Source organism: Dryobates pubescens, chromosome 6 (genome assembly GCF_014839835.1).
Source record: "Dryobates pubescens isolate bDryPub1 chromosome 6, bDryPub1.pri, whole genome shotgun sequence".
NCBI lineage: Eukaryota > Metazoa > Chordata > Aves > Piciformes > Picidae > Dryobates > Dryobates pubescens.
The window spans coordinates 32,707,584-32,734,480 of NC_071617.1; the positions used below are offsets into that span (position 1 = coordinate 32,707,584).

At 41.1% G+C, this 26,897-nt stretch overlaps 2 protein-coding genes across 3 annotated transcripts in view; one reads left to right on the plus strand and one right to left on the minus strand.

The window, feature by feature from the left end:
* On the plus strand, positions 1–25,963 carry TBCE (tubulin folding cofactor E). Its single transcript, XM_009906315.2, has 16 exons — positions 1–119; positions 1,893–1,977; positions 8,895–9,083; positions 9,727–9,815; positions 10,485–10,584; positions 13,128–13,230; positions 16,059–16,135; positions 16,400–16,495; positions 20,159–20,223; positions 20,313–20,377; positions 20,876–21,028; positions 21,979–22,132; positions 22,690–22,758; positions 23,806–23,865; positions 25,132–25,223; positions 25,476–25,963. The coding sequence occupies exons 1-16, from the start codon at positions 20–22 to the stop codon at positions 25,566–25,568; spliced, it is 1,590 nt and encodes a 529-aa protein (XP_009904617.2). The 5' UTR covers positions 1–19; the 3' UTR covers positions 25,569–25,963.
* Positions 25,956–26,897, minus strand: part of B3GALNT2 (beta-1,3-N-acetylgalactosaminyltransferase 2) — a 31,170-nt gene continuing 30,228 nt past the window's right edge. For both annotated transcript variants that reach the window (XM_054162275.1, XM_054162274.1), the window contains exon 12: positions 25,956–26,894. In XM_054162275.1, the coding sequence (XP_054018250.1) occupies positions 26,760–26,894 (135 nt within the window). In that variant the 3' untranslated portion in view covers positions 25,956–26,759. The remainder of the gene's footprint in view (positions 26,895–26,897) is intronic.

Consider the following 26,897-nt stretch of genomic DNA (forward strand, 5'->3'; position numbering starts at 1 on the left):
CTCTGCGAGCCGTCCCGCGATGACTGCCTGGATGCCTTCTGATGTGCTGGGTCGAAGAATATTGTGTGGCGCGGAGTATGCAACTGTGCGCTATGTTGGCAGTGTGCCTCCTACAGCAGGTGAGCATCACAGTAGTAAGTTACCTTTACATTTAATGTTTGTTTTCAAGTTTCTAATTCTGATCTTAATTAAGGGGGACAAAAATGTCAAGAAGAATGTGGCAATTTACAGTTTGAATTTTTTTTCCCTTGTTGTTCTTGTGTAAATTTAGCAACTTCTAATCTAGATAAGTTGTTGGGGGTTTTTAGAAGTGTTTTTACACTTGTCAAAAGGAGAATAAGAAGTACTTTTGGTTGAAATTGGTTTAATTTTTTTCTTACAGGCAAAAATCTTAGGCCTTCTTTTTTCTATTAGTTTTTATGAACTCAAGAGTTCCCTGATCTCTGTGTACTGGCATAGTCTGGGAAGGAGAGACACAGCAGCAGATCAATAGACTAAACACTCTTTCAGTAACATGTTCAGAATAATGGGGACAAGTAAGACTTAGGCCTGCTTACTGGAATATCTGACAAATCTGATTGTGAGAACACTATATGTCATCTTTGCAAAACTGCAATGACAAAATGGGTAGGTTGCTGATGCTTAGATGTAATGTTCCTTGCCTTCAAGTCTTTTACAGTGTCTCTATAAAGAATCTTACTTGGAATCCACAGAAATACAAGCCAGATGAATGAACTGTTCAGTGGCTTGAAAGTCCACAGGTCTGTCAAGTGAAAAAGTGCTAGTTAATGACTATATATCTGGTAATGTACATCAGAAATAAATCCTAGATTCATAGAATCAACCAGGTTGGAAAAGACCTCGGAGATCATCAAGTCCAACCTATTACCTAATACCTAACACCTCATGACAACTAAATTATGGCTTCAAGTGTCATGTCCAATCCCTTTTTGAACACCTCCAGGGACGGTGACTCCACCACCTCCCTGGGCAGCACATTCCACTGGCCATTTACTCTTTCTGTGAAGAACTTTCTCCTCACCTCGAGCCTAAACTTCCCCTGGCACAGCTTGAGACTGTGTCCTCTTGTTCTGCCACTGGTTGCATAGGAGAAGAGATTAACGCCCACCTTGCTACAACCACCCTTCAGGTAGTTGTAGACAGCAATAAGGTCTCCCCTGAGCTTTCTCTTCTCCAGGCTAAACAACCCCAGCTCCCTCAGCCTCTCCTCATAGGGCTTGTGCTTGAGACCTCTCACCAGTCTCATTGCCCTTCTCTGGACATGTTCCAGCATCTCCATATCCTCCTTAAATTGAGGAGCCCAGAACTGGACGCAGTACTCAAGGTGTGGCCTAACAAGTGCTGCGTGCAGGGGCAGAATGACCTCCCTGCTCCTGCTGGCCGCTCTCTAATAATAATAATGCTGGGATCTGTATTGTTTAGCATGTTCATCAATGTCTCAGATAATGAACAACATTCACCTTCAACTGGCTGATGTGACTAAAGGTAGAACTGCAATCTAGAGCAACTGTATAAAGTAGATTTGGACCTAAGAGATTCAAGAAAGATAAATTTCCACGTGTAGTGTGAAATAAACCCATATATCTGTACAAACAAGGGATCAACCAGTATGGTCTGTTATGAAAGACTTGGGACTTAGGGAATATACTGTCATGAATATGAGCCAATGGTGAACTCCTGTGTCAAGCAAGATGCATGTTGTACTGGGTTACCTTAGAGTGATGAAGGTAAAGATTTACCTGGCTGATCTGTTTAGCGCTGTAATCATCTGCTTTGAGTGAGAAGGTTAGGAACTTTATCTGTCCCTTCCAACCGTGACTTCTGTGGCTATGCTGCTATACATTTGAAAATGTATGTACCATGTTTTTCAGGAATTTGGCTTGGTGTGGAATGGGATGATCCTCAGAGGGGAAAGCATGATGGTACCTATGAAGGAACACAGTATTTTAAGTGCAGGTGAGTTATTCACAGTGTTGGCATGTCAGAGGTATTGAGAAGACCGTCATAGTTTTTAAGGCAAACCTTTCTGTGTCAGTTGGCTCATATTAAATAAATAATAAATCTAAATGCTATGCTGTAAAGGCTGCTGAGATGTTGTTAATCCACTCAAAGGAATTAGAATATGGTACATACTTGGAAAATACGTGGTATTTAATGTATGTAATGTGACTTTTGGACACTATAGTGTAGCTTTAGTAAGGAAATCAGTATGTCCTACTTTAAGTAATTCTGAAGTGAAATATTATTCCATATTAATTGTCTCAAGTATTGTTCATATTTGCACTTAAAGTGACTTGCATTTAGCTTGTTAAGGGAAATTACCACATTTCTGGTAATGCTTTGGATTAAGTTTGTAACGCAGATGGTGTTAAGTATGCTCACTTGTATTTAGTATAAGCAAAAAGCAGCGTAGCTGTATGGGTTTTTTTAAGTGTATACATGTGTTACATGTAAAGACTTGGGCACTTAACATGTGTGGAATTGAAGAATGTGGGACTTTATGGTCCACCAGCTGTTGAGCTCCATGTCAGAGGACCCTGCAGCAGCTAAAAGTTGGTGAGTTTAAAAAAAAGTAATGGATGAATTCATAGAAAAGTCATCAATGACTCTTAAATACTAAGGGCTGCTAGCTTAGTAAGTTCCTGAACACTCAAGTGGTGAAGGATGAGAGAATATTCTCTATATCATTAAAATACTTGCCCTGTTGTCTTTTTTCTCCCAACCATTTGCTCCACTTGCTATTGGCAGCTTTTCAAGTAAGGATATGGTTATACCTGGATGCTAGTTTTGGCCACTTGATCACAGCCAGTCTTACAAATGGAAATGGAGAGATTTCTAGGTTTTTCCACCTTCTGCTTTCCAAGGCTAGTCATAACTATGAAAGGGCAGCTTGATTACAACTTGTTTCTAACTGTTCAAGTGCTCATTCAATAGAAATGAGTTAAATATAAATCAAATCCTGTGACAGTGAGCACTCAGAATTAATAGAATGCTTTTTGAAATATGACAAACCAAGAAAATTAAAAGTTGTTTGTGGTTTTGCTTCGTGGATATGTTTTTGCTTTGGTTTGTTGGAAAATGTAACAGAACTTTTTTCTGAAATTAATTCCTTGCGTTAATTATGTTGGAAAAGTTAAATCCATTGAGAGGATAAGGAAATCATCTTCTCCACCCCCCACCCCACCCGGCCCCCAACCTGTATGTAATTGAAAGTCATAAGAAAAGCTGAATGAAATCACTCCAAGGATTTGTTTTGCTTAGTTTCCTGCCTCTAATACTGTCTAATAGCAGATGGCTGGAGAGGTGTGAGCAAGGAAAGTGTGTAGCGGTGGTTTTACCAGAGCCAGAAGTGCTGTGTTTATACGTGTAGTTCTCTTTGCTCTCAATGGATGATTCAACAGAGACATTTTGTTACGAGAATGTCTTCCAAAAGGATAATTAAAACACACAGTAACTGTGCTTGTGTTTACTGACCTTTGAGCATGTGTTTTTCCCACTGTGATCATTTGCATTTTTGAGTAGATGAGTCTTTGTATACAGGAATATGATATGGAAGGGACTTGGAACTGTTACCGTAACATGTAACAGAGAAGAAGGGGGAAAAAAGGAGGTACTAAAGTCATTATTTTGGTATTGTGGGGGTAGGATGTCTAACGTTCAATCTGTCAGGAGGTCTTCTGGAGACAAATGGAATTCTCTGAGGTAGCAAAGGAGGCTACTGTATCTGTATTGAGACCTGACAGCAGCTCGGGGGTTATTAAAGAAGGTACATCATTATGCGTTCAAATCAAAGCTGTTCTCAAGACAGCAGGTCTCAGACTAAATCAGCAGAGGAATTTATTACAAAATACAAAATTAAAATTCTATCCTTTACTTGTAGCCAAATCAGCATAAACAGGGAGGGGAGTGGATTATGTTCAGTAGCACAAATCAAAGTTCTTAGTCTGTATCTTCTTAACTTCTACATTTGTGTAAGGTGAAAGCCCTAGAGACCTCATTATCAGGAAATAAATCAAAATCCATTCTTCAGAAAAAATAAGTAAATAAATATGCACTTGTGAGGATTGGATATTTTTTCCTTTAATCTAGTAATAATAATAAAGCAAGGTGTAAGGAGGATAAGCACACAGTGAAAAGGTGGGGGGGGGAAGTCAACACTGATGGATTTTTCTTAGCTGAAGACTTTAAAATTATGGTTTTAGAGCAACCAGGTCCTTTGAATGACTATATTAGCAGAAGATTCTTCTTAAATTCTTTGTATTTTATTGAAGCAGTTTCCAAGTTCAAGCTAGTTATATTGTGCTATAGGAAAAATAATAAAAGTAATTGACTGGCATTATGCATCTTCCTGTACAGAAGAAACAACATGATATGGATGTTTTTCAGCAACTCCAGTGCTTTACAGTTGTGTGCATACAATATTGATATATGTATAGACTCTTGCTTTTCTAGCAACCTTTAGCATGCTTCAGGAGATCAGATCTCGGATAGTAATCTCAATTCTTATTGTAGAAATCCACTTTTTTGAGTGAAACTGCATATACCCTTCAATTTAAATATAATGATCTTTCAACATGTTGTTCTTACAATACCTGTTCTTTGTATTCTGATCAGAGAAAGTCCTTCTGGAATCCAAGAGAATAAATAATAGTTCGGGCAGTCAACCATGTCTCGCAGACGTAGCTTTCTCCGTGCAGACTGGTTCATGTACCAATCTTTAATGTCTTTCAGAGTGACATTTCAAAATGAAAAGATAAGAGCAAAATAAAATTGAATTTCAGGCTCTCATTACCAGAGGAACTTCTTTGTCTTGGCAAAGGCATGACATGTTTTCACTTTTTCCTTCTTCAGTGAGTTTTATAGTTGGCATGTGGGCACGTTTTTAAATTCACAGACAGCAGTTGTGACCAGTTAGATGTTACTGTTTGCATGATATTTATATTCCTGCCCAAAAGAAGATCTGTTTATATTAATTAGACTATCTCTTCTTCAAGAATGACAGATTCAGCTCCAGCAGTATCTACTTGGAGCATAAACAAACTCTTCCAATACAGGAAGAAAAAGCAATTGTCATTTAGCAAGGGGAAGGATACGTTCCAAGATTCCTTTTAACTTTAGGTCTCAATTAGGAGATTTTGACTGTGTTGCTGTGTGTCACCGTAACCATCAGAGATTCCTGCTTCCTGCTATAAATGGAACAGTGTTGAAACAAAACTGTTGTCCCTAACCGCTACTGAAGTATGTCTTGTGCATCAGCAGAACCTAAAGACAGCATTTGGAACTGCATAGGTCTTTTTTACTGTGTTTTGTGAAAGCTTACTCAGATTTCATATCTGTTTGATTAAAGTAAACTCTCAAGAACTTCAAGTACTTGCAAGTGTTTGCAAAGCTTCTGTTGTGCAGTGAGGAATTTGATACATCACAGCAAGTTAGCATTAGGTGTTGCAAGCACTGTTTGATGCCACAGTTGCCACAGACTGTTCAAAACATGGAAGGCTTTTCTGTACTACAATGTGTAGAGTCTTCTAAAAGTCTGGTCTGTTCAAATCCTGTCTAGAAAAGACATGCATGGATTCAACTGATTATGTTCTATGATAACTTAGGAGCTTTGCAGTGTGTGAGCCGCAGTCATGATGATAATTACCTAGAGATAATCATTGCAAACAGGAGGTATCAGGCGAAGAAGCCCTCCCACCCACTTTTACTATCTAGGTTTATAAAGCCAAGAGCCCTCTCCTCAATTAAAAGCTTGCTTCTGCAGTCAGTCAGCTCACAGGTGTACCTGCTGGCGTAACACAGTTTATGTACTACTGCATTATTCTTCAGGTACTGTGAAGCATCTATATGTGGTGTTTCTCTTAACACATGAAGAGTCACCATATAGAAGTTTAATGATGACCAGCGCTACAGCTTTGCTTTGCATTAGCTAAGAAAAATGATGCCAGATTTCTTCTTTATACAGGGAAATAATTAGCCAGTAGAAGCTGATAGCTAATCTAAATTTCAATAAATATCTTTCAAGGGCCCTGGATGTGCAAGCAGAGGGGTTTTATTGCTTCAGGCTACTAAATCATGAATAGGAAATGTCTTACAAGCCAACTTCTGAGACTGGGGTCAACTACTCTATTTTAAAAGTCATTAAGAAGTTTCAGTGTTTACCAGTGCCAGCTGGTTGTCAGAGCTTTACTTGGGCATATTCCACGTTTTCTGCTGCTTAGGGAAATTGGGACATATCTTGTACTATGTAATTTCTGAACATTGTCCCAACTGTGTGACATTGTAGACATGTGGAATCAAATTCCGGTTTTCAGACTTCTGAATATTCAGCTTAAGTCAGGTTAATCAGTAGTATGCATCTTCTTCCATCTCGTGAAATGCATGCTGAATGACACTCTGGATAAGGATTTATGCTGTTTAGTTCTTAATTATGGAAAATACTTGCTCATAGCTGTGCTTTTTCGTGTGTCCAGGTGCTGCACATTGGTTGTTTGGTATGTACATCTGGCTTGTACAGTTCCTGTTCCCTAGTGTGAAAGCGAATACAGGGAGAGTATTTGAGGGAAAATGAGTTATAGATAATGTTACCTCTCTCCTTAAATGCACAATCATTTTGCCTGAAAATAGGTTTCTATTGCAGTCTCATTCTCTGTCCTTCTGTCTGACAGTTCTTGAAAAAATAGATCAAATTAATAAAGTGGAACTGAAAAAAAAAAAGCCTTAGGCTTTGGAATGGATTTGAATATACACAGAGCATGCACAGTGCTTGGAAGTGACTGGAACAGGAGAGAGAAACCCTCTGATCTTGCAAGGACAAAATCAAAAAGTGGAAGGACCTTATGAGAAAGGCATCATGCTTTTCTTGTAGCTTCAGATGGCAAGGGGCCAGATGGCTAGTTTCCTTTGCCATTTTTTTATAGGGGTAGAACTAGCTTCTAAAACAATCACTGAGGAAGGAGATGCCAGTAGAAATGGTGACCTGAAAGGACAGAAATGGGCTTAGGAATGGGTATGGTGATGGAGAAGACCAAAGGGCTTGGTTGTGCCAGGGATAAATGGCATCACAAGAGGGATGTGAATGTAAGGGTCTAGATTAGCTCTAGTGAGAGGGTTGGGGAGAGCATAGAAAGAAAAGCAGCAGAACTGTTGAATACAGAGATGGTGATGGCGAAATGGGGAGAATCAAGGAAGCGAGAGATTAGAATAAACATACAGCAAGACCTAGGATGAATTACAGATAGACAAGCGTACAAGATTCTTTTCAGGGTCACAAGTAGAGTCTTGCACTATCTGCCATATATGAAGCTTTTACCTAATTAAATGCAAAAGAGGCATGGTTCATAGGTAAGCCATGTATATAGTTCAGGTGGTGAAAATGTCATTTATTGTTTTAAGAAGTGGTGTTCAGATAAAGTCAGATAATTTTTGTGTTTGAGGAAGTTTTTGACATTTAAACTAGCTGAATGCTTGCAAGCTCTGAAGAACTTCAAAGGAATAGAAGAAAAGACTTAAGGATACTAGATTTAAAATGTAGAGCATTGAAAATGCTTGTGGAACATGAAAGTACACACTGGATTTAATTCCCTAAGAGTATGTCTTTCTGCTTGTTTTGTAATCATTGCACTCTAATCACTACAATGCTAGACTGAAAATATTTTTAAAGCAAATAACATCTGGTTTCCACCCATATCCTCCTTTAGGATATGAGAGTACTTGAATGAGTATTAGAAATGTTAATGAGTACAACTGGCACAGGCAATTTCCAGTACCAATTATTTACTTTCATTAAAAATGTGAATAGATGATGGCCAAGCTATTCCATCTACTTCTAATAGGTGCATGGGATTAAGAGTCTCTTAGTTAATGGTTTTCTGAGAGATTGTTTTAAACTCTGTAGCATTGGCAGTTTATATTATGGTTTGCTAATTTGCCACTTGGCTTTTACATGATGTTTTGAAAAGAGGAGTTTTATTTACATAAGTGAGTTCTTCCTCCTGGGTACTTCTCAACTAAAGCCTGTACTCTTCTTAACTGGAAGCCAAACAGCTAATCATAGCTCCCAATTTTCTTCCTGCTGTTTTCTGGCTAATTCTTCTATCAAATCCTCCATCTGCTCTGTGATACCATTCCCACAACTTGTCTCTGTCTGTTCTTTCTTGATACCATTTTTCCTTACTAACTGTGATAGAAATTGTCAAAGCAAAGGCATGGCAAGAAATTGTCAAGCAATCCCATTTTTTTTGCAGTGCTCAAGAAAAAATAGGAAACAGTTTAAACTGCGTGGAACACACATTAGTGGATAATTCTGTTGAATATTCAGTTTCAAGATTATTACTGAGTTAGAATTTTTAAAAGTTTGAGTTTGTATGAGAGTTTCAAGAGGTACAATTTGCATCTTGTGTCATTTGTGTAAATGGAAAGACAAGGCTGCATTCTTCAAGTCAAGGATAATGAGGTAGTGATTACTCTGTGTGTTCCAGTGCGTCTTTAGGATGTGCTGAGACCCCAGACACATTTGTTGTGTGCACTGGGTAGCTGCGTGACTATCCATACGCAGAAGCTTAATTTTCCAACAGAGCTTTTATGTCCCCTAATGGCACTGACATTGTTATTTCAATGTGTAAGCACATGTGGAGATCCAGTGCTTTGCTTCTTGTGGCATCTTACAATGTGAACTTCTTGGGTCAAATAGCAAAGATACTGTGCAAGTCTTACCTGGTCTCACTGAGTGTGAACAGCGATATCTAAAATTAGCTTGTAGAAATGTCTTCAAACTGCTTTGTTTCCTAGTATTTTAATAAAGTAATAATAAGTAGTTTTGGGACTGGTTATTCTTTTGATTCATATTTCATCTTTTCCTGGCTTCTCTGTTTTAGGCATCCTAGAGGAGGGTCATTTATCCGGCCAAACAAGGCAAATTTTGGAGTAGATTTTCTTACTGCAATAAAGGATCGGTATGGATTGAATGATGAGCAAGATGTTCTTCACGGGGCAGAGAATGCATTTGTATTTGGAAAGAAGACTGTGGAATTCATTGGTATGGATTCTGTTGCAGAACAACAAAGGCAAGCGTAATATATGAAAATCTAAGATAAAGTTTTAGTGTTTCACTAGTCAAGTAGTAGTTCCTTTTAATGGTAGAAGGCTGCCTGCCTCACATATGCTATTGTCCCATCTCTAAAAGTAAGCCAAACTGCACTATGGTGGCGGAGACAAATCTTGTAGCTTCATAATTTACCTATTTTACAGACAGGAGCTGGCATTTTTGGCATTGTTGAATGTAACTTAATGATGTATAATGGATTGCAGTCTAAACGACCTCAGCAGCCCAGAGGTATAATTTCAGTAGGTGGCAGCCTCCTTCTGAGCTGATAATCCACTAAGCAGTCAAAAATGCTCTTTTTGTCCTTTTTGATGAGTGATATAAGGAATGCCTAAACAATTTGGAACCTCTTGCAAAAAGTATTGCAAGAAACCTATTTTAACTTGGAACCTCTAATTAAATTTAAATTTGCTTAGCTATATTTTGTTTGGTTTATGACTTTTTCTCAGTAGGATGAGGGTTGGTTGGCATTTCTTCAGGGGGTGGGGGTTGTAGTTCAATCAGACCCTATTTTTTAGTAGTGCTCAGTTGTAACAACCAGGTATTTGTATAATGTATCCGTTTCTGTTTGAGGATTAGTTAACAGAATGTTCTCTTTCATTTAGCCAACTGAATCAACTGGTAGATATCTCAGTGCGTGAGTGTGCAGTGAGCCATGTTGGTCAGAAAGAAGAGATCAGCAGAACATGTGCTAGTATCCTTTTTTTGGCTGTATTGCATGATACCAAAAATAATGTACATAGTTTAGAGTTCCAGTTTTTGCTTCAGCAAATGATGGTTATGTCATTTTAAACATGGTTACAACTGCAGTTCAGATTTAGAAACTCCATGCAGTGTTTAAAAAGAGGATGCCTGCAATTTTCAAGAAGAAATGCAAATTGTGGATAAAAATAGGAATATTGTCATAGGTTGCTACTGTGACTGCAATTTCAGAAGGTACCAACAATGGTGGTGTTAAAAATCTACCTCTAGAACAGATATCCCCCTAAAACTACAACTGATGTGTTCTGCAGGCACCAGAGGTTTCCAATATATATAATAAACTATGTATTCAGTGTACTACATGTTGCAGTAATGTTACAGAAATACAAAGCAGGTATTATTTAATTTATACAGACTGGTAAGAGTTCCTGTCAAATTAATCCACTTCAGGATTTGTTAAGCTTTTTAATAAAGAAAACCAAACACATTTTCCATACCACAAACCCTAAATAAAATTTGCTGTAACCAATCCGTATTTCCTCCTTGCCCAAACAAGTGTCATCTGTTTATGTTTACTGAATTCAAAACCCAAGCCCTCTTTCTAATTTCTGAATAAGTTCAGATTTGAGATAAGTTTCTTTTTCTTAATGTGAAATTTCAGGTATCAGGCATATAAATCTATCAAAAAATCTGATCTCATCTTGGGAGACAGTAACAGCTATTGCATCTCAAGTTCAAAACCTGGAAACGCTTAATATCAGGTATAAATATTCATATTTAGGTTTCTATTCCTTTGGGGCAGAGACAAAAAAGAAGAGACTCTTTTAGATAAGAGGCCAGCTTTCTGAAGGTAACTGAATGCCTCAGCACTCATTTTAATGAGTTAAGTTTTTACTACTTTTCCCCCCACCCCCTGCCCCAGATCTTGTCCTTAAACAACTTCTGTGTGCTGTATTTTTTTTTCAGACGTTCCTTTTCAAGGGAAAACAGGAACCTTAGGAGAAAAAATAAGTTCTGGGGAAGTATTCAGGAAAGATGGATGTTGACTGTAGTTTTGCAAAATTGACAAAATCCCAGATGTCTGAAAAACAGAATACCCTTTCCAGCCATTAAACACTTAGAGGACTTTAGGCATTTCTCAACGTGTTCTACGTAACAGATTTCATCATTTCTATACAAATTTGCTTCTTGGCTAGGAAGAGTGGATTAAAATGTATTCCAGATTTTTACAGGTTGCTGTAGACTCTTTTAAGCAGTTAAACTGAAGGCAAAATAATTACTAAGCATGCTTCCATAGAAATGAGGAAACAAAGTATAGAAACTTAGGTTTACGGCATCATTAAGATGCCCTTACACAGGTCTGTGATATCGAAGACTATTCTCTTGATTTCTTTTTAAGCTTAGCTTGCCCCAAGGCACAAATGGCTTCACATGCACCTATATCTCAAGCATGCAGCAAGTCTGGTTCAGCTTCACAGGAGACAGTTGAATTTGCTGTGTGCATGTGGAGCAAGTTAGATTCTCTGCATACTCATGCCTAGAGTTTGCATGGCACTGACAGGATGTGGGGACTCTGCTGGCATATGGTCCCCACCAAAGAAGCCAAGACCTTGAGGTGGCACTGCTATGGAGAAAACATCTTTATTACTTAAAGTCTTGCTTAGCATTTCTTATTTAGGTTTAGTAGTAGTTGATTGCCTTCTGTTTGCAAACCTGTTTGGTTTTTTTCATGAGCTTAGATTTGTATTTTTTCCTATGTAGGAAAGCTGTAAGGTAGATACATTTTTATTCCTTTTGAAGTCATTCAGAGTGTCTTAAAACTTTATTTCTGGATTTTGTTATTATTGATAAATTCTTATTGCTCAGGCAAGTCTTTATTTAGAAGTCTACTTTTGTTTTACTACCAGTGTCTTGACACCAAACTGAAATACCCATAATGCTTTAACCAAACTTTGACGTATCCCAAGACCCAGGCTATTCCTGTCCTGTGATGATGCTGATAAGGACTGTGGATCATGGTGATGAACCATGTACAGTCATTACATTGGAAACAGAGGGAGGATGTTGTTAAATAAAGCTATAGTTTCACTGAAACAAGAAAGAATTCACAATTATTTCAGCTGTTTGGAGGTCCTGCTAGTCACTGAAGACGGCAGCAAGGCAATGAGACTGAAGGCAAAACCCCACAATACAATTTTTGGGTTTTTTTAAAAGGTCTCTGCTGAGATTATCAGCCTCTGAAGCCTTCATTGTACAGTACACAGAATAGAATAGACCACGTTGGAAGAGACCTTCAAGATCATCATGTCCAGCCCATCAACCAATCCAACCCACCTAATCAACTAAACCATGGCACCAATCACCCCATCAAGTCTCCTCCTGAACACCTCCAATGACTCCACCACCTCCCCAGGCAGCCCATTCCAATGGGCAATCACTCTTTCTGTATAGAACTTCTTCCTAACATCCAACCTAAACCTCCCCTGGTGCAGCCTGAGACTGTGTCCTCTTGTTCTGGTGCTGGCTGCCTGGGAGAACCTCTGCCTGTCTACAACCTCTCTTCAGGTAGTTGTAGAGAGCAACAAGGTCACCCCTGAGTCTCCTCTCTCCAGGCTAAGCAACCCCAGCTCCCTCAGCCTCTCCTCATAGGGCTTGTGTTCCAAACCCCTCACCAACTTCGGGTCCCTTCTCTGGACTCGTTCCAGCAAGTCAACATCCTTCCTAAACTGAGGGGCCCAGAACTGGACACAGTACTCGAGGTGTGGCCTAACCAGTGCAGTGTACAGGGGGAGAATGATCTCCATGCTCCTGCTGGCCACACTGTTCCTGTTGCAGGCCAGGATGCCATTGGCTCTCTTGGCTGCCTGGGCACACTGCAGGCTCATGTTCAGCCTACCATCAACCAGCACCCCCAGGTCCCTTTCCACCTGACTGCTCTCCAGCCACGCTGACCCTAGCCTGTCACATTTTCAATTGACACTAAGGATTTTAAGGCCAAATTCTGACTTGGTTTCATTGAAGAATAGTGAAAATAATCATTTTCATGTTCAAAATTTACAGGAGGAAAAGGGGGGGAGGGTGCCACAGATGAATTAATATGCATTCATGAAGCTGGAAAGTAAATAAGGGAAGAATACATTTGAATGTAACTAGAAGAACATTTTGTAGTATTTTAAAACATGTGACACCTTGGCAGTGGCTTCTTAACTTTTTTTGTGTGCTGTTTTTACCTTTAATATGTAATCTCAAATTAGTGACTTAAATGCAGTTATCTGTTATGCTAATAATGATTCTTTTTACACAGTGAAAACAAAATGAAGTTTCCACATACATCAACTTCTGTATCCAGTGTATTTTCAAAATTGAAGGTTCTGGCACTTAATCAAACTGAGATAACATGGACAGAGGTAAAACCTTTCCTGGCTTTGTTTCTATTTATATTGTTAGGTTACTGGGGCAAGGAAAACAGAATAAACATTTATGCATTATATTATTCTAGTGAAATGGAATCAACCTTAGCAAAGGCGCTGTGGCATAATTGTGTTAGTTATGTAGTTCCTGCCTAACGCAGGAAGCTACATTGGCATGGGAGTTTAATGAGAAACATTGGACTACATCTAGGTTTGTGAATTACCCAGCCACATAAAGCATCTGGAGTATAATACAATTGCATGTCCCAAAGGCTTGTGTGAATGAAAACTTCCTGGTTCTTTGTAGTTACTAATTTTTTATCTGTGTTTTTATGCACATATGTTACAGAATTTATGAATATTTAGGCAATACAACAATTTTAACAATTTTAAGCAAGCTGGAAGAAATAACAGAAAAGAGAAGAGAATCCCTGGGCTCAGTATGGCACTCAGCCACAGGGGAGGTTCAAAAAGAACCAGTAAACGCAGGAGGCGATGAATTAGTTGCTCACAGAGAGTTCCACCCAGATAGGGGAGTGCTGCTGCTGTATGCTAGCTGGTAAGGCTGTAAGGGTGCCACACAGTCTCGCGGCTGGTCTGGCTCCAGCAGGACGGCAGGCGGTACAACATGTTCTTGTGAAAGGCTCTTGTGTCTTCCTGGGTAAACTGCGGCATGGCACGAATTCAGTTGCAAGGGAAGCGAGGCTTGGATCCTAAGGCTCATGGCTTCTCAGGCTTGAGTGAGTGGGGCTTGTGGCTTCTATCCTGCGCCTTGGGCCGGGTGAGTCCAAGCAGGCAAGTCCCAGCAAAGGCAAATTCAGGCAAGGCAGGGTGAACAGAAATCAGCCTGTATTATTTTATTGCCCAAAATTCAATTAGGCCAATGGGGCAACTGAAGCCAGCAAACAGTTACCCAACGACATGGGACTCTGCCAGGCTGTGGCCATAAAGGGCAGGAACATAGGCCTGGTCTGGGAGCAGCAGTGGCCAGTACACATGCTCTTACTTCAAAAGGAGACTCTGGTTACCAGATGTGTTGGTGCCTGTTCTTTTGTCCCTTTTCCTGCATTAACCTGACTCCTGCAGGAGGGAGTGGGGAGAGTGGGACCGTGTCCAGACATTCCAAGTCCTGGCTGGGTTTGTATTGGGCCCATTTGGCCCTACCACCACAACATATTGGTACCAACGCAAATGGAAATGCAAACGTGTTTCACGACTCAAAGTACTTGTTTTGGCATCTCTGCATTCACAAGAGATCAGATTGGTATCTTTGTACATCTGAAATCCTGGAAATATATGATGCCTGCTTATATGCAACAGATATAGCACAGAATAAAGGTGGGGACTGAAACATGCAAACACTTAAATGACTATCCCCTAATACTATGTCTTACTAGGAATGATGTCCTGTTGTCAAGCATGTTAGCAGTGGGCCTTTTTTCAAACAGCAGGAAGAGTTGTTAGATGATCTGAGTTAGTTTACATGTGTTGCAGATATGGCAACAGGTTGATGTTTCATATTTTCAGGTGTGAAGCAGTTGGGCCCCAAATCATATGCTGCCACTTGAAGAGATCTTGGTGACTGGCTGGCAGGCAGGCATTAGTGGTGTTCCTCAGGGATCAGTGCTGGGCCCCATGCTCATTAAGATCTTTATCGATGATCTGGATGAGGGTATTGAGTCCGTCATCAGTAAGTTTGCAGATGACACCAAGCTGGGGTCAGGTGTTGATCTGCTGGAGGGCAGAGAGGCTCTGCAGAGGGACCTCGACAGGCTGGACAGATGGGCAGAGTCCAATGGCATGAAATTTAACACATCCAAGTGCCAGGTTCTGCACATTGGCCACAACAACCCCATGCAGAGCTACAGGCTGGGGTCAGAGTGGCTGGAGAACAGCCAGGCAGAAAGGGACCTAGGGGTACTGGTTGATAGTAGGCTGAACATGAGCCAGCAGTGTGCCTGGGTGGCCAAGAAGGCCAATGGCATCCTGGCTTGTATCAGGAGCAGTGAGGCCAGCAGGAGCAGGGAGGTCATTCTGCTCCTGTACTGAGCACTGGTTAGGCCACACCTTGAGTACTGTGTCCAGTTCTGGGCCCCTCAGTTTAGGAAAGATGTTGACTTGCTGGAACGTGTCCAGAGAAGGGCAACAAGGCTGGTGGGGGGTTTGGAGCACAAGCCCTATGAGGAGAGGTAGTAGCCTTTTTTGACCTGATTAGTTTTCTTCAGAGTACTTAAAAGTTTCAGGATATAAGCTGACTTAATGCAGTTCTTCATTTTCAGTGGTTTCATGTGCTGGCACAGGCTTGTAACAAAGGAGGCTTTAAGCCTGATGGGGTGCTTGGTGCCGTGGGTTAGTTGTTTAGGTGGTGTTGGATTGGTTGATGGGTTGGACGCGATGATCTTGAAGGTCTCTTCCAACCTGGTTTATTCTGTTCTATTCTCTGATAAATTAAGACATTTAAAAAGTCTGTCAGACCTGATGAGATGTGCAGAAATTCCAGAACCATCAGTTGAGTATTAACTGATGTTTTCTCACCTCATCAGAGGGAAGATCTAATCACTCCAATGCTATTGAATAAATAAGCTCAGTTTCCAGGTCACAACGCCTGAGGTAGGACAACTGCTGGCCTCCAACCTGGAACCCCAAGTCCTGTGACTGTGCAGAACCTATTTGATGTTATGTGTGCTGGTGGATCCAGACAGAGGAAAGTCAGCTGGAAGGAGGAGAGGGCTAGGGGAAACCTTTCATGCTTGCTTCTGTTTTGGGGATAATTGGCATAATTCCTGGAATATTTTTTCTTATATTAAATTAAGTTTTGCTCTTAGGTTCTTCTTTGTGCTCCAGGATGGCCAGCACTGGAAGAATTGCACCTGACTTCCAATAATATTACTGTTTTGGAAAGGTAAGATAACTAACATAAGTCAGTTATCGTCAGGCTAATGAATGTGCAGTTATGTAGCAGACAAAGCTGCCTTGCTCTAATGTTTACATCACCAAGGCATAATTGTGAAATAAATGATGCAAACTTCAGGTGATGTACTTCAGTTTGTGAGAAACGAGCTCAAGCTGTAATTGTGCACATTTATTTGCATACACTTAGTTAGAAAACAAGTGTTTTCATTAACAAATATGTTCTATGCTTGTTTGGTTTTTTCCAATGTGACAGGCCTGATAATGTCCTGCAGGCCCTGAAGCTACTAGACCTTTCAGACAACCAGTTACTGGATGGAAATCAGCTGCATCTAATAGCACACCTCCCCAGGTAGCTGTTAACAAATTTGGTGGCAATTCTTTGTCCTGGGTATTCATCTCCACAGTCTTTGACTGAAATGTGATGGTATTGATGTTGCATGTAAGATTTATGGTAGCTTGAAATAGAAGTATTTTGCCCACTTCAGGAGAGTGACTGAATTATTTGTGCTATTCTAGTATAATCTTACTTTGTTGTATAGTAATGCATTCTTAAGCTGTATTAGGTTTTCATTATATGCTTATGAATCAAAACTGAAGGTTAGTATGTTAGTATGCACAGTGTTTTAACCAAGGTAACAGGACGGCAGAGTTTGTGTCGAGTGGCAAAGCAAAGGAGCTATGCAAGTCCTTTCTTAGGGCAGTTTTCTGACCATGAGAGTTTACTGCAGGTTCAGCAGCAGCTGCACAGCCATCTCAGTGTAGTTTGAGCCTGCAGAAAGCCATTGGGCAGTTTGGAAGGTGTCACACCTGAGGCAAGATTGGTGGTGGATGCTTGCCGTGAGCAGTTTGCACCTATGGTGTCTGTGCTTATTTGCGCTTTGTAAAGAAAGCAAAACAAAGATCAGTTGGAAGGAGGTAAACCAGTGTGGTGATAATTCTTCCTGTTACCTGCTCATGATGATTAACTCTGGAGAAGGTGGTCTCTCGTGGAAGTTTCAGTGCTTTTTTTGGTGTAGCTTTAAAGAGTTTGAGACATGCTTCCAGGAACAAAAACCAAAACAAACGTTCTCTGGACATGCTTCAGGAACTCAGTCTCTTCCTTATGCTGTGGCACCCAGAACTGAACAGAGTACTCAGGCCTTGGCTTGGCCTCACCAGGGCCAAGCACAGGGGCACAATCGCTTCCCTACACTGTTTTTGATACAGGCCAGGCTGCCATTGGCCTTCTTGGCAGCCTGGGCACACTGCCGGCTCATGTTCAGTCAGTCATCCACCAGCACCCCCAGATCCTTTTCCCCAGTACTGAGCCCTGGGGGACACCACTCGTGACCAGCCACCAGATGGATTTCGCCTCATTTATCACAATTCTTTGGGCTTGGCCATCCATCCAGTTTTTTAGTCCAGCAGAGAGTCCACCTGGCTGTGCCACAGGCTGCAAGTTTCTTGAGGAGAATGCTGTGGGAGATGGTGTCAAAGGCTTTACTGAAGTCCACATAGACATCATCCACAGCTTTTGCCTCATCCACTGGGCAGGTCACCTGGTCATAGAAGGAGATGAGGTTGGTCAAGTAGGACCTGCCTTTCATGAACCCGTGCTGATCCCACAGTTGTCTTGCACCTGCCATGTGTGGGCACTAAAGATGAACTGCTCCATAAGCTTCAAGGTTAGTTTGACAGGCCTGGAGTTACCTGGATCCTCTTTTTGTAGATGGGTGTCTTGTTGGCAAGCCTCCAATTGTCTGTCACCTTGCCTGTTAACCAGGACTGCTGATAGATGATGGGGAGCAGTTTGGCAAGCTCCCCTGCCAGGTCCTTCAGCACTCTTGGGTGAAACCCATCCAGCTCCACAAACTCATGTGTCCAGGTGGCATAATAGGTTATTAACTGCTTCCTCCTGGATTATGGGGAGTTAGTGTTGCTCTCCATCCCTATCAGGAGGCTGAACACCCTGGGGATAATGGGTCTGACTATTAAAGAGTGAGGCAAAGAAGGCATTAAGTACTTCAGTCTTTTCCTCATCCTTGATAGCAATGCTCCCCCCTACATCCAATAAAGGGTGGTCATTTTCCTTGGCTCTCTTTTTGTTAATGTATTTGTAAAAACCTTTTTTGTTACCCCTCATGGCAGTGGCCAGGTTAAATTCTAGCCAGGCTTTTGCTTTTCTGATGTTCTCTCTGCATGGTGTATCTAGATGCCTGTATTCTTCTTCACTTGCCTGCCCTCTTTCCAAAGGTGGTCAGCTCTCCTAGTTTTGCTGAGCCCCTGCAAGAGCTCCCTGTTCAGCCAGGCTGGGCATCTTCCCTGACAGTTCATTTTATGACCCATGGGGACAGCCTGTCCCTCAGCCTTTAAGACTTCCTTCTGGAACAATGTCTAGCCCTCTTGGACCCCCTTGCCCTTCAGGACTGTCTCCCTAAGGAGACTCTTACGCAGTGTCCTGAACAGTTTGAAGTCTGCCCTCCATGAAGTCTGTCCATGGCAGTGGTATTACTGACCACCCTCCTTACTGCACCAAGAACTGAGAATTTTATCATTTCATGATCACAAAGCCCAAAACATCCTCCAACCACCCCTTTACCTAGCATTCCTTCCCTGTTTGTAAGCAGCAGGTCTAGCAAGGCACCTCCCCTGGTAAGGTCATATATCAGCTATGTCAGGAAGTTCTCTTCCACATGCTCCAGGAATATCTTAGATTGTTTCTTCTCTGCTGTGTTCTATTTTCAGCAGACATGGTGAATTAAAGTCCCCCATGAGAACAAGGGCTGACAAATTGGAGACTTCTGCCAATCACCTGTAAAATGCCTCATCAGCCTCCTCATCCCAGCTGGGTGGTCTGTAATATATTCCAAACAGGGTATCTGCCTTGTTGGCCTTTCCCCTAATCCTAATCCTACCCATAAGCACTCAACCTTATCATCACAGTTCTGAGTTCTATACAATCAAAAACCTCCCTAACACACAGTGCCACTCCACCACCTCCTTCCCTGCCTATCCCTTCTGAAGAGCTTACAGCTATTCACTGCAGCACTCCAGTCATGACAGTCATCCCACCACATTTGTGTGATGGTTAACTATGTCATGTCTGTCCTGCTGCATGATGGCTTCTGTTTCCTTCTGTTTGTTGCCCATGCTGCATGCATTGGTGCACTTGAGCTGGGCTATCAATTTCACCCCTGAAATGGGCGCACCACCTCTAGGCTTATCTCCAGTGAACTTAGTTTTATCCCTTTCCCCTGTCAACCTTAAAGTCCTATCAGTGAGCCTTGCCAACACAGGTGCAGAAATCCTTCTGCCCTTTTGAGACAGCTGAATTCTGTCCCCGGGAGGCCCAGTGCCGCATAAATGTTCCCAGGATCACAGTATCACTAAGGTTGGAAGAGACCTCGAGGATCATCAAGTCCAACGTGTCTCCACAGACCTCATGACTAAACCATGGCACCAAGTGCCACGTCCAATCTCCTCTTGAACACCTCCAGGGATGGTGACTCCACCACCTCCCTGGGCAGCCCATTCCAATGACGAACGACTCTCTCGGTGACGAACTTTCTCCTCACCTCGAGTCTAAACCTCCCCTGGCGCAGCCTGAGACTGTGTCCCCTTGTTCTGGTGCTGGTTGCTAGGGAGAAGAGACCAACTCCTTCTTGATCAGAGAAACCGAAGTTCCGCTTGTGGCCCCAGCCTCTGAGCCATCATCTGAGTTCATCAGCTGTGTTTTCCTGTTTCTTTCAGTGTTCAGTGCAGACATTACACCATTTAAATCCCAGAGCCATTCTGAAAGCTTGAAATTGCTGCACTTGTTCTCTGAATACATTTACTCCAGGAACACTTCACTGAGGTCTGGGTACTGTCTGTGGTGCTGCTATTCATCTGTCAGTTGTTATTCATCATTCAAAAGTTTACCAGTTTTTAAATGATTGGTTGGGTTTCTTTAAAGATTACGTCTTGACCGAAACAAAAGAACCACCAACTTCCTGTGCCAAGCCCAGTAACCATTGTATCTATTCCATTTCAGGTTGGAACAGCTAATACTTAGAAACACTGGGATATTTTCTATACACTTCCCTGATGCTGAATTTGGTATGCAAAAAGAGTAGTTATTTCTAGCTTGATAATTGTGTTTACTTCCAGTCTGCACTATGACCTGGAGAATGTGCTCTTTTATCTAGGATGCAAGACTAAAATGTTTCCTTCACTGAAGCACCTTGTGGTACAGGACAATAAAATATCACAGGTAAGTTTGATGATGATAGTTTCATGTCTTGTAAATACATGTCTCTTGGTTTAAGAGTAACTTGCAATTTGCTTTCTGAAAGTTTGATTGTCTGTGTTAGATCCTGAGGTAACTATTGACTACTTTGATTAACACAGAGGCATAGTTAAAAAACGTAAAAGCGTTCTGTAACAGCTCTGTTAAACATGTCTATGGTAGCTTGTGGTACCCCTTGGCTACCTCCTAATTCCTCTTGCAGAATTCTAATGCTAATGCTGTGCAGCTCCTTGCTTGTTTGTATGTTGGGTTTTTGTTTGGTTGGGTTGGTTTTTTTTGGTTGGCTGGTTTTTGTTAGTTATTAAACACAGTGCAGTATTTTCCTTAACTGAATTTTAAAGTACTTGGTTCTGCCTACCAAAAGTTGGGTCATGGTCACTGTACAGGAAAAGTCAACATTCCTGTGTATTCTTCTGAAATGAAGAATATTTTGAGTTTCCTCAAAAGACTCTGCCATTTCAGTGGTCATCTATCAACGAGCTCGATAAACTGCCAAGCTTGCGGTCCCTGCAGTGTAACAATAACCCTTTCATGGACACAGAGAAGAACCCAGAGACTCTGAGACAACTAATTATTGCCAAGATAGGTCTGTTGGAGGTTTTGAACAAGTCTGAGGTATGTGGTATTTCAACAAATGGCATGACTCTGGGAAAAACAAAGTCTTTGCCTGAGGAATTGTTTCCACTTTAAGATTACCGTTTGTTTGGGTGCAGGAAAGGTAAAGTGCCAACTTCTCCATCACCTAGTCAGTGGTGCACTCAGTAGGGCTACAAGATGCAGCCCTGTTTGTGAACGCTGCTAACTCAGTGGACACTAGGACAAGGTGCAGGAATAGAATAGAATAAACCAGGTTGGAAGAGACCTTCAAGATCATCACATCCAGCCTATCATCCAACCCACCTAATCAACTAAATCATGCAACCAAGCACCCTATCAAGTCTCCTCCTAAACACCTCCAATGATGGTAACTCCACCACCTCTCCAGGCAGGCCATTCCAATGGCCAATCACTCTCTCTATGTAGAATTTCTTCCTAACCTCCAGCCTAAACCTCCCCTGGTGCAGCTTGAGACTGTGTCCGCTTCTTCCAGTGCTGGTTGCCTGGGAGAAGAGACCAACCTCTACCTGTCCACAACCTAATGATGTTTGGTGGTTTTTCTTCAAGTGCCTGAGTCATTTTAATTTGCAGGGATGATAAAAAACAAGCCAGCATACTCTGGCCAAAAAAACAAGAAAGAGAAAGCAGCATAGCTGCATCTGTTTGTTACAGTAATGCATACATTTGCCTTTTGTAATAGGAAAGCAGCATTATCTAACCCAAATCAAACCTTGTTGTAAAAGAGAGCAGAAGCAGCATGTGTTCCATGTCTACAAAAACATCCCTGTGTGATCCTGTACAGTAGTGGCTTTGCTTAGATCTAAATTTATGGCTCAATCAGTACATGGAGGTAGGGGTTCTAACAACAAGGAGATGTTACTCTAAGTAAGAGCAAGGAGTCAGTGTCATTAATTACAGCTTTCTAGAGAAGCAAATCTATGTAACACACCATTCCTGTGTCCATACAGATCCTTCCTGCTGAAAGAAGAGGAGCAGAGCTTGATTATCGCAAAATATTTGGAAATGACTGGTTAGCAGCTGGTGGGAATTGGAACCCAGAGAAAAACAAACCAAGTGAAGAATTTCTTGCTGCCCATCCCAGATACCCATTGCTTTGTCTCAGTAAGTACAAGTACCATAAAACTAGCATTTTCCCATTCCTGGCAGTGTGGTAGCACTGATTTGACCTCTCTTCACATTCTCTTCCTCCTGATGCTTTTCCTGTGTGCTTCTGCTGCCTAAGGGAAGTCCATCTAGTGACAGACCTGTGTGCAAATGGCTTTGCTTTTGGGGGGCAGCAGCATCATACTGCACACTTCTGGGCTCAGTGCCTCGGGGTGACACCTGTGAGCATTTACCCTGTAACTCCACTGGTGAGCAGGCACTGACCTTCTCCCCCTGGGCCTTTCTTACAGTGGGGATTTTAAGAAGCCCTTCCGTGTGCCTGTCACCTGCACCACCCCACGTGCCTGTGCACCTTCCCCAGTGCTTTGGCAGTTGGTGAAGGCTCACATCTGCAGCACTTTGCATTTCAGAAGCCTCCTGCCTCCTGTGTGTCCCAGCTGCTGAGGGAACGGGCAGCAGGTTGATGCCTGATCTGACATCACAGTACTCTTAGGTCTAGTGTTGAATTTTAGTCTTTGAAGGGTTCATGTTTATGTGCACTTTCCTTCACACAGAATATGGTGCACCTGAAGAAGGAGAACTGAAAGGACAACAGCCTTTGACTCTGAAAAATCAGCTTCTGAGTAAGAGGCCAGGAATGGTCAAAATTATTCCTTCTCCATTTAAAGTATTTTGTGAGCTTAGTCCTTCCTGGATGTATATGGAGAACAAGAGGGTCAAAAGCCTTTGAGACATTAGAGTTCCAGCTTGTAAATCTTCTTCTCTGAACTGTATCAATAAGTTTGCCCAGGCACCTGCTTCTGTGTACTTTAGATAATTTCCCCTGCAACCCAAGCCAAATGATTTTCTTAATTAAGAATGCAGAATAGAGGCAATCAAACCCTCCCATTCTGACAGTGCAAATGGCTTCCCTACAGAAATCATTTGTGATTTTGATGTCAATAGCTGCACTGTTTTCTGGCAATATTTTAAAGCTTCTTACCTTTAGAATGGTTAAAAAAATTCTGGTATCTTTGGTATTTAAGGCTGTGTACATACTTAAATGAGGTTACATCTCAGACTTACAAATTCACTTAGCTTTGTTTTCACGTTGATAGAACTGATGTTTTTTTTTTATTCCATGGGCAAAATAGTATCTTAAGGCATTATATTCTAATGCATTTAGATGGAAGACTGAACATAACAAGGGATCTAGTTGGCTAGACATAATAGAAACCCTTTTTATGGCTGTCTCTTCTAATCTCTGTAAAAGAAGTAAGCTAACCAATTCCTTTAAATGTGCTTGTGCGGTGCCTTTGAGGTAGTGAGGGTCAAAAACCTGCTTTAAACTGAGCAAGCGGTTTCCATTCTACTGTAAGTTCCTTTAAAAAGCTAACTAGAAAGTAAGCATTTTCAGGTAAATACTCCTTTTGACCAAACTACATCCTAAGTATTGCAGAATAATGTGTAAAACATTTTCCCTGGTTTAACAAAGATGAACACAATCCTGATCACTTTAACAAAGTTTCTTCTGATTTTTCATAATGCTCTCTTAGCTGCTCAGATACAAGCCACCTTTTTTTTTTTTAGACCAGGCTGAGCTAGGGAAAACAACTTGTAATAAGAACAGACTAAAAAGACCCTGTGCTCTTGACAGAACATTCATTAATGCCTCACTGTTCTTCCTTAAGCTTTGACAATTGAATGTCCTGAGAAACCTGAACAGAAGCCAGTAGAGAAAAAGCTACCAGGTAAGAAGTCTTGGGTTGTGTTTAAGCAGTACATTTGTAGCTCCTTCTCAAATAACTGAATTGCAGAATGGCAGCTGCCGCTGGCTTTGTCAGCTTCTGGGAGAGTCGTCCCTGAAGACTGTCAGATAAAGAAATGTCAAAGGTAGAAATTGTTTGAAAGTCATTTTTCTGACCTTTACGTTTACTTTCATGTTCAGATTGAGTACTGAAAGTTGATGCTTGTCTTGTGACCTGTGCTGCAGGTTTCATGATTAACGTGTCTGAGACAAAGGCTAATTAACTAGCAGGAAATTTGGTGGATGTGATAACCAAATAACAAGAAGGTGTAAGAGCCAACAATGTCATCCATAGCTGTAGATATTGAGGGCCAGTATCTTAATTTAGATACCTAATTCTGACCTGTATCAATTTTGTCTTCTGAAGTTTTAGTGCCTGTAGTGAGACAAGAATGAGCAGACTGTTCTAAATCAGACTGTTTTGGAAAGATGTGTCAGAACGGAAAAGACTTAGTCAGGCTTTATTGTAAAATAAACCCCACATTTATTATCACAAGTTGCATAAAATCAGATACAGCTTTTACAAAAATGTTTGATAGAAAAATATTTGTCTAAGTACAATGTGTGGTATTACAGGAATAACTCACTATTGCTGTGCCTTTAGGTAAAGCTTCAAAAGAAGTGACAGTTCAACCATAATATTGAGTATATCTATTGCAAACACAGGTCTCACCTCTGGAACAAGGTACCTCTGGTACAAAAAATACCCCTTTGTGTAACTGACTTCATAAACTACTCTGCTGGGACTAATTAATGTAATACCATTTCTAAGAATAGCACTAGTTCCACGGTGACAATTACTTATTTGTGCTGTGAAAGCCAATTCCTTGTAAGGAAAACTTCAAGGACCAGTCGCCAGGTGCAAGTAGTCAGAACCTGACTGATACGTGTCCCAAAGGTCACTTAGTCTAGTATGTAGTAAATACAGACTCAAAAAAGGAAAGTTGTGAAGCAGTAACACTTCAATTTGGTATATGGGATCAAAGTGCTTACATGGTAGTAGCATGTCCTGTCCACCAGAGATGAAACCATTTTCACTTCCATTAGCAGTTATGGTTTCAGTTACAAAAGACATTATTGCAGTGTTAGAACTGAAGCAGCAATACAGCCTTTCACTGTTGCTATAAGCAAGTGTAGTTGAAACACTGGTACTCTGCTACAGCTCAGGGGTAGCAGCATTTTTTCTAATAACTTTCTGTGCCCTTGACAGAGTCCATGACTATTCAGAGGGTCAAAGGATTGCTGTATCGCCTACTTAAAATTCCTGGTTCGGAACTGAAACTGTCCTACAGAAGTTCTAAAGTGAGTTAAAAATGGGTATTTCAACAATAAAATCCTGCATGCTGCTAAAGATCAAGAGCGTGTTCTAAAATATTACCTAACCAAATGGATTTCACTTAAGGAGTGCAATCTTCATGCTGTAATTTAGGAGCTAATTTCATTCCTGCAACATGACAGATCCTCCCTGCTGACTGCAACTGCCCGACCTGTATTCGGTTTACACGGCAGATTTCAGTTTAAGTATAATCGAGTGGTTTTCCTTTCTTATTCCAGCTGGAAGGAAAAGAAGTTGAACTAGACAACGACTTAAAGACTCTGCAATTTTACTCAATAGAAAATGGAGACTGCATATTAATACGATGGTAAGAAAGGATTCTTCTTAAGAGTGAAGGAAAAGTCAACACTGGATCTGCAGAAGTCACAGACAGCATGGACAGCCCCTGCCTGAACACACACATGGGAGTACAGGAATTTCCTATGTGGCACCAGATGGCTACACAGTGCTTCTACCTCCTAAACTTAATTGTCAGTCTCCATGAAAGCATTTGCTTTTGGCTGAATTGTCTGACATGAGAGACACCAAATAGTGCTTCAACCAATTAAATAAAACTCAAGATAATGCTTTTGCCAAGCTTTTATATTACCCTGCCACCGCAGCAGTGAGAATGTTTTGACTGAACTGAGTACATGATTGAGTTGTGATCACTTCACTTATAAAAAGGACAAAATTAGTGTTGCACTGAAAGAGGCTATTGCTCTTTTTTTTTTTCACCTACTTCCAAAGACCTTAAAGCAAACAAAAGTCAAACAGCAGTAGTTGGAGAAGTACCTACACAGCCTTAGACTATTTAAGGTCAAACTCTGACAGACCTTTATTCTACCCTACAGCATAAACATACCATGATATAAATAAGTTCTCAGCATACTTACTGCAAGGTGTTGCTGTGTATTTTACATTCTTCAGTGTACTGTTCCTCAATCTTACTTTACTTTCACTTGTGTATCCTCAGATTCATATCTAATAACACATTGAGCTATCAGAAATCCCTCTTAATCAGGACAAGTTTGCAGTACTTCAGGATTTGGTATAAGCAAACGTGGATACTGTTTTTATCTAAAATGACAATGGTATAAACTAAACATAAATCCTAACCCCTAGCTGTCTCAGCCCCTGCAGATGAGGGAGCCCCTCAGCACACAGCCACCTGCTGCAGCAGGCCTGGTGCTGCTCTACATTGAGTTAAATCAGTAGTACTTTACAAAAGACAGGCTAGTTGGCATACTTCTGTGCATTTATTAATTACAAGTAGGTCTTTGACTTTAGAAAAAGGAAGTATTTTATCTTAAACATTTTGGTTTTTGTCAGATCACCATCTATAATATAGAAAATGAATAGGATCAGTCCACGTGTAATTATCAAAAAGGATGTGCAAATATTGTTACACTTTAGTTGCAACCCAGAAGGTACCTTAACATTCCTTACTGTTCCAAGAATGAATCCAAATGTACACTTCTCCACAACCAGTATACACTACTGTGTCTTCAAAGGCAAGTCCATCATCTCTCCTCACATTTACAAGGATCTCCACACAGTTCCTTTAATCTCCACAGCTCTCTCAGTTCCTCTGGGGAATACTGAGGGGAAGACAGCATACCACTCTCACACGTCTTCTCACACAGCCAGAGGCTATCCTG